The 15,144-nt window shown below is 43.2% G+C and overlaps 1 protein-coding gene and 1 non-coding gene across 2 annotated transcripts in view; both read left to right on the forward strand.

Annotated features, from left to right (window-relative positions):
* Window positions 1-6,982, forward strand: part of MAK16 (MAK16 homolog) — a 28,605-nt gene extending 21,623 nt beyond the window's left edge. The window contains exons 7-10 of the mRNA XM_040346124.1: window positions 161-235; window positions 2,533-2,643; window positions 5,214-5,282; window positions 6,728-6,982. Of these exons, the coding sequence (XP_040202058.1) occupies window positions 161-235; window positions 2,533-2,643; window positions 5,214-5,282; window positions 6,728-6,922 (450 nt within the window). The 3' untranslated portion in view covers window positions 6,923-6,982. The remainder of the gene's footprint in view (window positions 1-160; window positions 236-2,532; window positions 2,644-5,213; window positions 5,283-6,727) is intronic.
* A 7,964-nt stretch (window positions 6,983-14,946) lies between these two features.
* LOC120933926 lies at window positions 14,947-15,144 on the forward strand. Its single transcript, XR_005748163.1, has one exon. It is a non-coding gene; the product is annotated as a U2 spliceosomal RNA (small nuclear RNA).

Below are 15,144 nucleotides of genomic sequence, written 5' to 3' on the forward strand. Positions count from 1 at the left end.
AAATAAGTGTCCTTGCACAGAGGAGGTAAGTATAACATGAGGAGGTAAGTATAACATGTTTAGAAAAAACCTTTACAATGACTTTTAGTATGACAGTAATTTCATTATATGTATGGATACCACTGTACATCTTTATGATACCCCTTTTCTCTGATCACAGGAAAAAGCCCTGGTAGCTGCTCAGTTGGACAACGCTATAGAGAAAGAATTGCTTGAGCGTCTCAAACAAGGAGCGGTAAGATATACTACTTGGAGGAACTGACCTTTTGGGGAAGTGACACGTCATTGTTTAGTGAGAGATCCACCATCTTGTATACCAAGCAGTAAGAAATAAATGTCCTCAAGCTTTATTCATGATAAGGTTCTATATCTTCAAGTAGTGATGACATTTGGACAACTTCTGCTTGGCTTTGTTTATGGTAACTGTGTTCAGTTATACAAGGCTGGAATTTGTATCTGGCTCACAAGATTCTGGGTGAGGACTAGAGTGCCGGAGAACACGGCACTCTATTTAGCCACATTAAAGTATATGTAAACCCTCACCTTGTAAATCAACCCATTCAGTTTAAAGCGGAGGTCTGCCCACCCCTGCAAAAATTAAAAGCCAGCAGCTACACATACTGCATCTGCTGACTTTTAATAATGGGACACTTATGATTTATGGAGTCTAGCAATGTCAGCACTGCAGCTGATGTTTCCATCAGCTGTCGGGTGCTGCTACCGCCATTGCTGGTATGGGAACCCAGTAGGGAAGCATTACGGCTTCACGCCGGGTCCCTACTGCGCATGCGCGAGGCATTGCTGCACTCTCCTACCGGCCCGGAGGAGGGGGCCAAGCTTTTGACGTACTTCGGCGTGGCCTGGTCTCCCGGAAGTGGGGACAGGGTACCTGTCAGAGAAAGGTATCCGCTCCCCCCAAAAGGTGCCAAATGTGGCACCGGAGGAGACAAATGAGCAGAAGTTCCACTTTTGGGTGGAACTCCGCTTTAAAAATGGAATGGAAAGGCAAAATATGTGTGTTTAGTTATAACAAAAGAAAACATTTTTTTCCCCCCTTTTTTAATACGTGATCACATTCCCTCTAATGTGAGCTGCATAAAAGCTGGGAGAGGAGAAACAGCAGTACACTGAGCTTCCCAGTGAAAGGCTGTGCGGGGGGATCATTGGAGGAGAGCAGGTTGAGTTCCCAGCATAGCTAGAGAACTGACAACACTATGTACGCCTTATGCCGCGTACACACGACCACTTTTCGCGATGTAAAAAATGTTTTTTTTTTTATGTCATTAAATACTAACGTGTGTGTGGGCTCCAGAGCATTTTTCGCGACGTTAAAAATGGCCATTAAAAATTTAGAACATGCTGCAAATTTTCGTGTCGTTTTTAATGTCTTAAAAAATGGTCGTGTGTGGGCTTTAACGACGTGAAAAAAATGCGCATGCTCAGAAGCAAGTTATGAGACGGGAGCGCTTGTTCTGGTAAAGCTACCGTTAGTAATGGAGATAGCACATTCATCACGCTGCAACAGACTGAAAAGCGCGAATCGTCTCACCAAAGTTTTACCAACACAAAATCGGCAAAAGCAGCCCCAAGGGTGGTGCCATCTGAATGGTACTTCCCCTTTATAGTGCCGTTGTACGTCACCACACTTTGCTCGAGCATTTTTTTTTTCACAATCGTGTGTAGGCAAGGCCAGCTTAACAATAATCGGGTTGAAAAAAACATTTTTTTCTAGACCATTTTCTAGACCATTAAAAACGGTCGTGCGTACGCGGCATTAGTGTTCTCATTAGTGTGGTTCGTTTTTAATTGTAAGGCAGAGGGACTGGCAGGAACACCGGGGATTTTAGCAATAAAAAAAATTCTCATACAAGTACAGCAGGCACATATCAGGAATATGCAATGTTGGGTTTACATATTCTTTAATCAAACTATTGTCCTGAGCAACTGAGCTCCCTCTAGTGCCCAATCTACAAATGTGTATACTTATTACAATAAGTAAAATGAGGAATAGGAAACTTGGATGACTTTAGGCAAGTGACACTGCAGTAATAATTCAAAGGGGCATATTTATGATGAAGTGGATGTGACATTTACCAAACATTCATTGCAGGTGAATCAATCGGTGTAACCTAAAACACATGCACCCAAATGATACACCAGCACTGAATGTTTGATAAGTCACATGCACTACTTCATAAATATAGCCCTAAAGTGTGTGTGTGTGTGTGTGTATGTGTGTATGTGTATATATGTATATATATATATATATGTGTATATATATATATATATATATATATATATATATATATATATATATATATATATATATATATATATATATATATATATATATATATATATATATATATATATATTTTTTTATTTATTACATGCACTTTGTATGTAAGTATGTGATGTTAAGACTTTGATCAGATGTGGAGTATGCATAGAGCAGCTTGTGTCCGATATTTTACAATTACACTGTGCCTGAGTGATTCCTTGTCACCTGATGATTCTCTTCTCTCCCCACAGTATGGAGACATTTACAACTTCCCCATCCAAGCCTTTGACAAAGCTCTGGAGCAGCAGGACGCAGCAAGTGAATCTGAGTCCGAAGAAGAAGAGGAGGAGGAAGAAGATGAAGTATGTAGCTATAAATGAAGCTAATATATATGGCTTACTTCCACTTAAGTCAGCCATACACAGTCATGTTACGTGGCTGTTGGCTGCACTTTATTGCCCCCGTATACTGGAGTAGTACGGTCCTTTTTATTTTACCCTGAGAATGTATGGAGAAAGTAACTAGAAGCACACCTATGCATATCTAAAACACTGTGTGATGCATAAAACAACTATTAAAAACACAAGAATATTATGTGCAGAAGCATGAATAGGCTTTTACAGTTGAAGTCCCATTAACGTTAAAGGGGTTGTAAAGGTACTTTTTTTTCCACCTTTATGCATTAAGGTGAATTAACAACAGTTGGAGGTAAGTATAATATGTTTTTTATTTAAAAAATCATTTTTTCCTTTACAACTCCTTTAAATCGGAAAGAAGACAGAGGATTTAATAGTGTTCCAACGGCTTTAATTGTGAAGTCGTACTACTTTCAGTCTTTTAATTGCTCCTCTGCACCAGCTACAAATCCAAATCTGGCCCACTGCCCCTATACATGTCAAAGCTTTTACATGTGTACTCCCTACAGCCCTCTTGATAAAACTTGTGCCACATTTGATATTACTTTTAGCGAGATCTGTTATTAAAGTAGTAGACAGCACAGAAAAAGAAAAGGGAAAAAAAAGGAAGATACTGTGAAATAAATCAAAACCGTAACTTCTGCAAGCCTCTTTAAATAGCATTTTTCCTTCACTGCCTTTAAGCACCAAAACACCATTGTCTGCATGGGGCCTCGAGGGCTGCACAGTATGTGCCAAAGGGCTGCAGGTTGGGCACTAGGGCTTTATATAGTAGAAAAATGCCATGCTTCCTCTAGTGGTCATTAATTAGAAAGTCATAAGTCCTATTGAAAAGGTAAAGACTATAATCTCAGAATCTCTCCCCCCCCCCCCCCCCTTTTTTTTTTTTTTTTTTTTTTAATCTTTTAAAGTGCTACAGGCAAAACTTTTTTTTTTTTTTTTTATTATTTTTTTTTTTTTTTTTGTTTTGCTTAGAGTGGAGGGGGGGGCTAGAACCCCTGTCAGGTTTTTTGTTGCTGTCTGCGTTCCCCTTAGGGAGATTTACCCTCTTTCTCCTGTTTGCCATTATCAGTGAAAGTAAAAGAAAATACTAATGTTGGGTTGTTCCCAGAGAACTAAGGGGAAATCTTCCAATGGGGACACTTAATTCTGGTGATTTGGGGGGCTTCTTAATTTCTGGGAATTACCTCCCACCTCCTGTTTTTCCTATTGGACAGGAAGTGAGGAAAAATCTCCCCAATGGGGTACAGATGGCAAAAAAAAAAAAAAAAACTGACAGTGGTTATAACCCTCCCTTTCTTTTATCCAGAATGGGGGGGGGAGGTCTACCTATAGTGCTACTTTAAAGTAAAGCATAATAGGCTACTATGCATCACATAGTAGCCCATTATGTGTCACTTACCTGAAACCAAAGCCTGCAATGTCCCCACTGGCAGCGAGCGTCCATCTTCACCCCTCTTCCCTCTGGGGCTACAAACTCCGGCTCTTTGACTGGCCGGAGTCGCATGACGTCACTGCGTGCGGGAGCCGCCAGTCACTGCATGACTCCTTTAGAAACGCGCGGTCTGCCCTTTTCTAAAGTGCGCATGCACCGTAGACATCGGCGCACGGCTTTCTTGTAAATATCTCCTAAACTGTATAGATTTAGGAGATATTTCCAGCACCTACAGGTAATCATTAATATAACTTAACTGTAGGTAAGTGGTTGTACAACCACTTTAAATCAAAGTATGCATTTGCCAAAAAAAGGCAATTATTGGCAAAGTGTGTGTGTGTGTGTGTGTGTGTCTGTGTAATATATAAATATATATATATATATAATGAGAATGTGTGTATTCTGTCTGATAGGGGCACACTGTTCACATACCCAGTGTTCCCTGCAGTACCATTAGGGATAATGTACATGAGAGCAATGTTGGGTAGGGGTCAGTGCTTTTCCTTGCATGGAATGGGCAGATAAAGGATTGTCTTCTTTAAAAAAAAAAGTACACGTCCATATTTACATTTTGTTAGCCCAGCCTATTGTGAAAGCAGTTTTTGTGCCTTAGGCTGCGTTCATACTGCCACTTCTGCCTTTTGCTTTTCTAAATGCAAGAGACGTTACCTGGAAAGTATGAACAACTTGTATGCCTCCCAGATCACTTTTTTTATGCATTTTAAATGTTCCTGCTTTCTAGCAGGTTTAGCCATTTTTACATGTATTTAGCCCAGCCCGGTGGGAAGAGTGTAGTGAGTAGCTCTATTGCAGGCAGCAATGAAAGACCTGAATACATAGTGCTTTACACATGTACTACACTGTACAGCCCCATCCAGCCGCAGCCTGCCATAGACTTTAACAAGGCTGGACTCTACATCCATCCCATTCAGGTGTACCAAAACCCTGGGGACGGACGCACTGCTCCTAGACAGCCTTGTGTACAAGGTACCCAATTCTTCTGTGCGATTGGCTACATTGCAGTTTCTTTAAATTCAGTTGTTCTGAAAGATTCTCATAGTATATTTTGTCCTGTTTTCAGGAGAGTGGCAAGAGAGAGTTTGTGGAAGATGATGAAGATGCGGAGGAAAGCGACATCAGTGATTTTGAAGTAAGTTTGAAAGTCTTCTTATTGGAGTGTGGAATGTAAGTCTACTGCACATTGGTTTTCTTCTTCCACTTGAAATGAAAGCTATTCAGTGACTTGGGTGATAAACCCCACGATAAGCCATTTGCTTAAAGTGGAGTTCCAATCAAAAGTGCAACGTCCACTTAATTGACGACCTCCTCCCCTCCGGTGCCACATTTGCCACCTTGGAGGGGGGGGTGGGGGACAGGTACCTGTCCCCACTTCCGGGAGACAGCACAGTCTTTCGGAAGTTCGGCCCTCCTTCCTCTGGCCATGGGCCTATTATAAAGCACAGCGTTCTTTGCGCATGCGTAGTACGCTTCACAGCAGGGTTCCCTTACCTTGAATGGCGGAGGCAGTAGCACCCGAGAACCGATCCGAAGATCAGCTGCATTACCGACATCGCGGCAGCCCTGATTACCGACATCGCGGCAGCCCTGGACAGGAAGTGTCCTAATATTACATTTTTGTGGAAGCTTGGAACTCCTCTTTAAAGGGGTTGTAAAGGTAAAAAAATAAAAAAAATCCCTAAATAGCTTCCTTTACCTCCTTCACTTATTTCATCCTTCGATTTTGCTTTGAAATCCTCACTTCCTGTTCTTCTGTCTGTAACTAAACACAGTAATGCAAAGCTTTCTCCCTGGTGTGGAGAAAGCCTCGTGAGGGGGGAGGGGGTGAGCAGGAGGGTCAGGATGCCCACTCACACAGCTCCTTTCTCTATCTGCAAAGTAGATAGCGTCCTGACTTGCCTGCTCGCCCCCTCCCCCTCAAGAGGCTTTCTCCACACCAGGGAGAAAGCCTTACATTACTGTGTGTAGTTACAGACAGAAGAACAGGAAGTGAGGATTTCTCAGAAGAAATAAGGACATTTAAAAGCAAAATGGAAGGATGAGGTAAGTGAAGGAGGACTGCACTAGGGTAAAGGAAGCTATTTAGGGGAATTTTTTTTTTTTTGTTACCTTTTTACAACCCCTTTAAGCAGCATTGTCACCTTAACGTGGATGTAAACCATCCATGCACCCAGTGAAGTGAACAGCCTCAGATGATACACAGAGATGACAGAGTGATTGCTCGTCCTCAGCTGACGACATCGTGGGCGCGCTGGACAGGTAAGTGTCCATTTTTTAAAAGTCAGCAGCTGCAGTATTTGTAGCTGCTGGCTTTAAAAAATAAATAAAAATTTGTCGGAACCTTTGCTCTTAATCCAAGGTTCCACTGTACTTCAATTGTTACTCTTTGAAGCCTGTGTTAACTCCACCTATATTATGTTTATATGGACTAGCTGGATGGCTGCTGTCTGCCAGCAATAGATTGTCGCCGATCTGTGGACTGGGTGATGTGATGCTGCTTTGGAGAAGTGTAGGGGAAAAAAAATTACTATTTGCATATATTCGAATTCCTGAACCAGTTTTTGTTTTTGATAACAGGACATGGACAAATTAGATGAGAGCAGTGATGAGGAAGAAGAGTCATCGGAGGAGGAGACTGAAAAGGCAAAGAGTAGCAAAGGAAAGTCTAAAGGCAAGGCTCCTGTGAAGGGTCCAGCGCGAAAGAAGAGAGCTTATGTGGAAATAGAATATGAACAAGAGACTGAGCCACAGCAGAAAGTTAAAACTACTTGACCAGAACTGTTTTAACTTCTTTGAACTTTTTTTTTTCTAAATAAACCCCTTACCCCCAAAGATTTGTGTCCATATGTCGCCCTAAAGACCATGCTGGACCCAGGGTTGACTTGCTATGGAATTATCGTGTAATGTGTTTTTTTTTTTTTTTTTTCATGAATTGTTGAGATGCTTTTAGCTTTTCTGTGGTCAGTTATGCCCATTTATATGCAAAAGAAGAAAGATATGGACAGCCGCACTCCAATTTCTTAAAAAAGACATGTCCTTTATTGGGTAAAGGAAAAATGCACTACAAGTATCAGCACACAGCGGGAAAAACAGCTGACGCGTTTCGCATTGGATGTCAATGCTTAGTCATAGCTACAGCTGTTTTTCCCACTGTGTGCTGATACTTGTAGTGCATTTTTCCTTTACCCAATAAAGGGCACGTCTTTTTTAAGAAATTGGAGTGCGACTGTCCATATCTTTCTTCTTTTGCATATCCCGTGCATTGCTGGCACCCATTGGTTCCTGAGTGGACATTGATTGTTCTAGTGTGCTCACCTGGCCTTCCTACCTATGCCCATTTATAGTGCTGTCAGAATGTTAGTGCAGACACCAACAGCATCGCTATTGCCACTGTCCTGGACGTTAACACTAGCAAGTCAAATCTTGGTCCCAAGACCCAGTGGTGGAATTATCGAGGTTGCGACTGGGCCCTGCAGATCCACCCCTTCAGGGGGGCCTGCCGCCTGCCCGTGTGAGGGGCCGTCATTATGGCTGTGCTGACTACCGTGAGGCTAGCTGCAGCCGCGCCGCCTGGCTGTTCGTTCCGCCGCGGCGAGGTGGTTTTCGCCCACTGAGCGGAGAGAAGACTGGCTGAGAGAGACTCTGCACCGCCCCATCCCATCCCCCACCGCTGCCACCCCCTCAACATCACCACTGCCACCCCCCTTTAAAAAAAAAGTATCAAAATCATGTTTTTTGGGGGGGGGGTGATTTCTTGCACTGGGGCCCTGAAGTTTTTAATTGTGCCTCTCCTAAGACCCCTTTCACACTGGGGGCCTAAGATTAAAGATTAATCCGTAAGTCAACTCATTATATTAACCCCTTTGCGCTGACGGTATGGAAATTTGCGTTCATGGCTTAACCACTTCCCACCCGCCTGATGAGTTTTTACGGCCACAATGTGGCTCTAAAATGCCGGGAGGCCTTCTATATACGGCCTCCAGCCACTGGGGGGGCGCATGCCCGACGCGTCACTCAGATGCCGATGCGCGTGCCTGGCGGCCGCAATGTCTGCCATGCACCCGCGATCGGCAATCACAGAGACAAGGACATGGATCTCTGTGTGTAAACACAGAGATCCACGTCCTGTCAGGGAGAGGAGACGGATGGGGTGTCCCTTGTGTATAGGGATAACCATCGGTCACCTCCCCCCACCGTAAGAATCACCTAGCAGGGCACACATTAACCCCTTACTCGCCCCCCCTAGTGTTAACCCCTCCCCTGCCACTCGCATACAGTAATCAGTGAATATTTATAGCACTATTCGCTGTATAAATGTGAATGGTCCCAAAAATGTGTCAAGTGTCCGCCGTAATATTGCAGTCCTGACAACAATCACAGATCGCCACCATTACTAATAAAAAAAATATCATAATTCTATCCCCTATTTTGTAGGCGCTATAACATTTGCGCAAACCAATTACTATACGCTTATTGCGATTTTTAGTTTTACCAAAAATACGTAGAAGAATACGTATCAGCCTAAACTGAGAAAAAAAAATTTTAATTGGATATTTATTATAGCAAAAAGTAAAAAAAATTTTTTTTTCAAAATTGTCGCTCTGTTTTTGTTTATCGCAAAAAATAAAAACCGCAGAGATGATCAAATACCACCAAAAGAAAGCTCTATTTGTGGGGAAAAAAATAACGTCAATTTTGTTTGGGAGCCACGTCCCACGACGGCGCAATTGTCATTCAAAGCGACGCAGTGCCGGAAGTTGAAATTTCGCCTGGGCATGAAGGGGGTATAATGTGCCCAGTAAGCAAGTGGTTAAAGGAGTTAAACCGGGGTGATAGCTGCAGGCATCATACTATTTTTATTTTTTAGAGCCAGCAAGTTGACCTATTAGTGATGACAACTGATCGATGCAGCTAAAAGCCGCTCAGCTGTTATCTTAACCACTAGCCGACCAGCCGCTGCGCGAGATCATGTAACTATACGTCATCTCGCATTTCAGCCAATAGGGTGCGCGCCGGCGGAGGCACGTTCCCCCTGGTGCCGGCGCGATCACCGCCGGGCACCCACGATCGCTCGTTACAGAGCGAGAACCGGGAGCTGTGTGTGTAAACACACAGCTCCCGGTCCTGTCAGGGGGAGAAATGACTGTTCGTCTGTTCATACAATGTATGAACAGCGATCAGTCATTTCCCCTAGTGAGTCCCACCCCCCCTTCAGTTAGAACACACCCAGGGAACATAATTACCCTCTTACCCGCCCCCTAGTGTTAACCTCTTCCCTGCCAGTGGCATTTTTATAGTAATCAATGCATTTTTATAGCACTGTTAGCTATAAAAATGCCAATGGTCCCAAAAATGTGTCAAAAGTGTCCGCCATAATGTCGCAGTACTGATAAAAATCACGGATCGCCGCCATTACTAGTAAAAAAAAAAATAATAAAAATGCCGTAAAACTATCCCCTATTTTGTAGACTCTATAACTTTTGCGCAAACCAATCAATAAACGCTCATTGCGTTTTTGTTTTTTTTTACCAAAAATAGGTAGAAGAATACGTATCGGCCTAAACTGAGGAAAAAAAATTAAAAATGTTTATATATTTTTGGGGATATTTATTGCAGCAAAAAAGTAAAAAATATTAATTTTTTTTTTTCAAAATTGTCGCTCTATTTTTGTTTATAGCTCAAAAAATAAAAACATCAGAGGTGATCAAATACCACCAAAAGAAAGCTCTATTTGTGGGAAAAAAAAGGACGCCAATTTTGTTTGGGAGCCATGTCGCACGACCGCACAATTGTCAGTTAAAGCGACGCAGTGCCGGATCGCAAAAAGGGGCCCGGTCATTGACCAGCAATATGGTCCGGGGCTGAAGTGGTTAAAGAAGCCGCCTTCCACTGCTCTAGGGTCTCTGTTTAAAATGTGTATATATATATATATACACACAATTTTTTTTAAATATTTATTTGGGGGTTCTAAGTAATTTTGTAGAAAAAGAAGTCTTTCATTTATATTTGTGTGTCTTTTTACCATCAAAAGCTGTCAATTATACACTGTAATGACCTTTAGAGAATTGAAAGGCTGTGTTAACCACTTGCCGACCGCTGCACACACACATATACATTGGCAGAATGGCACAGGCTGCAATGGGCGTACCTGTACATCCCTTTGAATTTTCTACCTATAGTGTGCGGTGCAGGAGCATGTCTGCAGGTCCCGCAAACTCTATGTTCGCCGGAGGCCTGCGATTGCAGCGAAGAGAGGGCGAATGGGGAAATGCCTATGTAAACAAGGCATTTCCCTGTTCTGCCTAGCAACATGTCAGGGATCTTTATACAGTAATCAGTTGCTATTTGTATTTCTGATCGCTGTATAAATGACAATGGTCCCAAAATAGTGTCTGATGTGTTCTCCATAATGTCACAGTCCTGATGCAGATCGCCGCCATTACTAGTAAAAAATAAATAATAAAAATGCCATAAATTTATTCCCTATTTTGTAGACACTATAACTTTTGCGCAAACCAATCAACATAGGCTTATTGTGATTTTTTTAATATGTAGAATACATATCGGCCTAAACTGTGGAAGAATCTTTTTTATATATATATATATATATAAAAAAAATTGGGGGGGGGATATTTATTATAGCAAAAGCTATTGCTTTTATTTTTCCGATATTGTCGCACTTTTTGTTTATAGCGCAAAAAATAAAAACCGCAGAGGTGATCAAATACTACCAAAAGAAAGACATATTTGTGGGGGAAAAAAAAGTCAATTTTGTTTGTGTACAGCGTATCACGACAGCGCAATTGTCAGTTAAAGCGGCGCAACGCAAAAAATGGCCCAGTCATTAAAGAGGAGGTTTCATTAAAAAAAATAAAAATTTAAAAGTCGGCAGCTACTAACACTGGAGCTGCTGACTTTTTAATAAGGACACTTACTGTCCTAGCCGCCAGCGATGTCAGCCCCCGCCGAGGCCGTTCCTCGATCCTAGCAGCTCCAAGCGCCGATCGGGACCCCCTCCGCTGCGGGCGGATTCCCTCGGGGAGCGATCCGGGACGACGGCGCAGCTATTCGTTTATGATCGCTCCCCGGAGCTGAAGAACGGGGAGAGCCGTATGTAAACACGGCTTCCCCGTTCTTCACTGTGGCGGCGCATCGATCGAGTGATCCTTTTTATAAGGGAGACTAGATCGATGACGTCATTCCTACAGCCACACCCCCCTACAGTTGTAAACACACACTAGGTGCACCCTAACTCCTACAGTGCCCCCTGTGGATAACTCCCAAACTGCAACTGTCATTTTCACAATAAACAATGCAATTTAAATGCATTTTTTGCTGTGAAAATTACAATGGTCCCAAAAATGTGTCAAAATTGTCCGAAGTGTCCGCCGTAATGTCGCAGTCACGAAAAAAAATCGCTGATCGCCGTCATTAGTAGTAAAAAAAAAATTTTTTATAAAAATGCAATAAAACTATCCCCTATTTTGTAAACACTATAAATTTTGCGCAAACCAATCGATAAACTATTATTGCGATTTTTTTTACGAAAAATAGGTAGAAGAATACGTATCGGACTAAACTGAGGAAAAAAATATGTTTTATATGTTTTTGGGGGATATTTATTATAGCAAAAAGTAAAAAATATTGTATTTTTTTTCAAAATTGTCGCTCTATTTTTGTTTATAGCGCAAAAAATAAAAACCGCAGAGGTGATCAAATACCACCAAAAGAAAGCTCTATTTGTGGGGAAAAAAGGACGCCAATTTTGTTTGGGAGCCACGTCGCACAACCGCGCAATTGTCTGTTAAAGCAACGCAGTGCCGAATCACAAAACCTGGCCTGGGCATTTAGCTGCCTAAAGGTCCGGGGCTTAAGTGGTTAAAGTCTATTGCAACTCTAAGCTTGATTAGTGCTAGCTTTCTTCATTCTGGCAACCAAACGGATTGATGGAAGAGCAAAAATGGGTAATCATGTGCATGTCCCAGACTGGAGGAATCTCAGCATCCTGCTAGAAAGAAGCCTAGCATGCCTGATGTCCATGGTGTGTTTTGGCCAGGCTATATACTGTAGTTCTCACTTTACATTCCATTGATTGTAGAATTATAGGGCAGGATTTGCAGTCTTAAGGTGATTCTAAACAATGAATTCAGTTTACAATAGAAAACATTTGTGTATATTTTAAAAATACCTTTTTTCCATTTTTATATAAGTGATCGCATTTCCTCAGCTGCATAGGAGCTGCAGCATCACACTGATCTTCCCAGTAAAAGGCTGTTCCAGGAGGGGTGTCAGGACAAGTCGGATCATTGGAGGAGAGCAGGCTGAGGTACCAACATAGTTAGAGAACTGACCATGCTGCGTCCTGCTTGGTGTGGTCAGTTTTTAAAAGGAAAGGGGGAGGGACTGACAGGAACACCAGGGATTGCCCATAAAGGAAGCAATAAAAAGAGAACGTGAGACTCATACAAGTACATGGAACAGTAGGCACATATCAGGAATATAAAAGGTTTGATTTACATATTCTTTACAGCTGAACTCCAGCTATGATGTTTATTGCACACTGACAATGGTCCAGCTAAGACCAATGTAAGTATACATATTTCATGCCTGAGGGGCCATTGGGGAAGTTGGCTATCACTGTAAATACAGTAGTTGTGATGTCCTGGCCCAAGCAGCATCCCCTCTGTACAGTGACCACAGGGGGTTGCTCGCTAAGCACTTCCATTGTTCAAAGAATGCCTTGTATTTTTTTTTTAAGTGCACAAGGTATTCACTGATTGGATGAGGTGGAGAGAAATTGGTGATGTCAGTCTACACCTCGTCCAATCAGAGAATACCTTGCATTCATTGAAAAAATATATATATTTTTCAAGGACTGAACATTTTTCTCTTGTCTGTTGATGGATGCAAAGTCTTCTGATTGCAAAAGTTTCTACATTTGCATTGTAGCACTAGAGATACCAGAAAGCTTGATTACCAACACAGTGGGGTGTGTGGAGGATTTACTTAAACTGGAGCACTCAGAATCTGGTGCTGCTGTGCATGGTAGCCAATGGACTTTTAACAGCTTGTTCAATTAAGCTTTGACAATAAAACCCGGAAACTGATTGGTTTCCATGCAGACCTGCACCAGATTTTGCACTCCATGGGCCAGATTCACGTAGCTCAGCGGATCTATAGATCCGCTCGATCTACGTGAATTAAGATCCGCTCCCGCAAGTTTAGGAGGCAAGTGGCTAATTCACAAACCACTTACCTCCAAACTTGCGACGGCGGATCCTAAATCCCCCAGCGGAATTCAAATTCCGCGGCTAGGGGAGTGTCATATTTAAATCAGGCGCGTTCCCGCGCCGATTTAAATGCGCAGGCGCCGTCCGCGAAATTTCTCGGCGTGCATTGCTCCCACTGACGTCGCTAGGACGTCAGTGGTTGCGACGCGTACGTAAACTACGTAGTTCCGTATTCGAGAACGACTTACGGAAACTACGTGAAAAAATTCAAATTCGACGCGGGAACGACGGCCATACTTAACATTGGCTGCGCCTGCTTTTAGAAAGGGTAAGTATACGACGGGTAGCGCGCTACGGAAACGACGTAAGAACACAGCGTCGGGTCCGTGTACGTTCGTGAATTTGCGTATCTCGCTGATTTACATATTATTCAGTGTAAATCAGTGGGAACGCCCCCGGCGCCATTTTTAATTTAAAAAAAAGATCCGACAGTGTAACACAGTTACACCTGTCAGATCTTCGCCCTATCTATGCGTAACTGCTTCTATGAATCAGGCGCATAGATAGGACCTGTCTAAGTCAGAGATACGATGGTGTATCTGTAGATACACCGTCGTATCTCTTTGTGAATCTGGCCCCATGTTTTGTAAATGTGTTTCTCCCTAAAGAGGAGCTCCAGCCTAACTTTTAATATACTGCGCTTTTTGAATGGGTCTGCAGTCTTCTGGGACCTGTGATGTGTCCCAGAAGGCAGGGGAGGATAGGCCGAACGTTGCTGCAGCAATCTAGCCAGAAGTGGGAGCGGGTACCTGTCAAAACCCACCCCCCTTCACATAATGGGGCAGTGGATTGGGGGGGGGGGGGTGCAAACAAGCAGAACTTTCCCTTTTGGCTTAAGTTCTGCTTTAGGTTACAGACTTAAAAATTATTGTAATGCTCTTAATCCTGCTTTGTCTTCAGTTATAAATAATAATTACATTGCAAAGAGGGAAGATGTTCTGCAATCTTTCTGCCCCCATGCCTTTGCATCGTTGGATATATTCATAACTGCACTAAAAGGGTAACAGAAGGACTCCATCCTTTCCTCAGCTACTATGAGCGTGTCTGTAGTTAGGTACATTGATCTCTTTGTCCCTTAAAGCAGAGTGCCACTTTTTTTTGGGAGGGGAGTGGGTACCTAGTTTTGACAGGTACCCAGCTCCCACTTCTGCTGAGTGGTATGATGTGGTGGCCCCTTCCTCCAATCTGGGACTCGTCAAAAGTCCCAGCAGATTGTCCGACTAATCAGGACATGCAGTGCGCACCCAGCTGTGAAGCCACAAGCTGTCACAGCAGGGTGCCAACACTAGTAATGCCTGGTGCTGGGAAGAGAACCGAGGCTTCGGGCAGCTGGACCCGATGATCTTCTGGGGTCCCCTGGCGGTGCTCGCGGTGGCTCCTCCTCGCATTGGTAAACCCCTTGGGAGAAGCGCTCTCCCTAGGGGTTACCTTACTGGCACGTTCCCAAGTCCAGCATTTGCATGCATAGACACAGAATGAGGGCCTTGGTCCCCGGCACCTGCATAATTGGCTTCTCGGCCTATTGGCTAAGATCAAGTGTAGTATCTGTTCTTATCAGTTGTTAGAGGAGCACTGAAGCATCTCCGTTGGGAGGGTGGATGCAATCCGATAACGTAATAGCACCTGGAAGGGTGGTTTCAGCAGGGGCTATGCCAGGCTACCCAACAGTACTGGGGGCAGGCCACTGGTCGAGTCTGAGCCATC

Source organism: Rana temporaria, chromosome 3 (genome assembly GCF_905171775.1).
Source record: "Rana temporaria chromosome 3, aRanTem1.1, whole genome shotgun sequence".
NCBI classification, from domain to species: domain Eukaryota; kingdom Metazoa; phylum Chordata; class Amphibia; order Anura; family Ranidae; genus Rana; species Rana temporaria.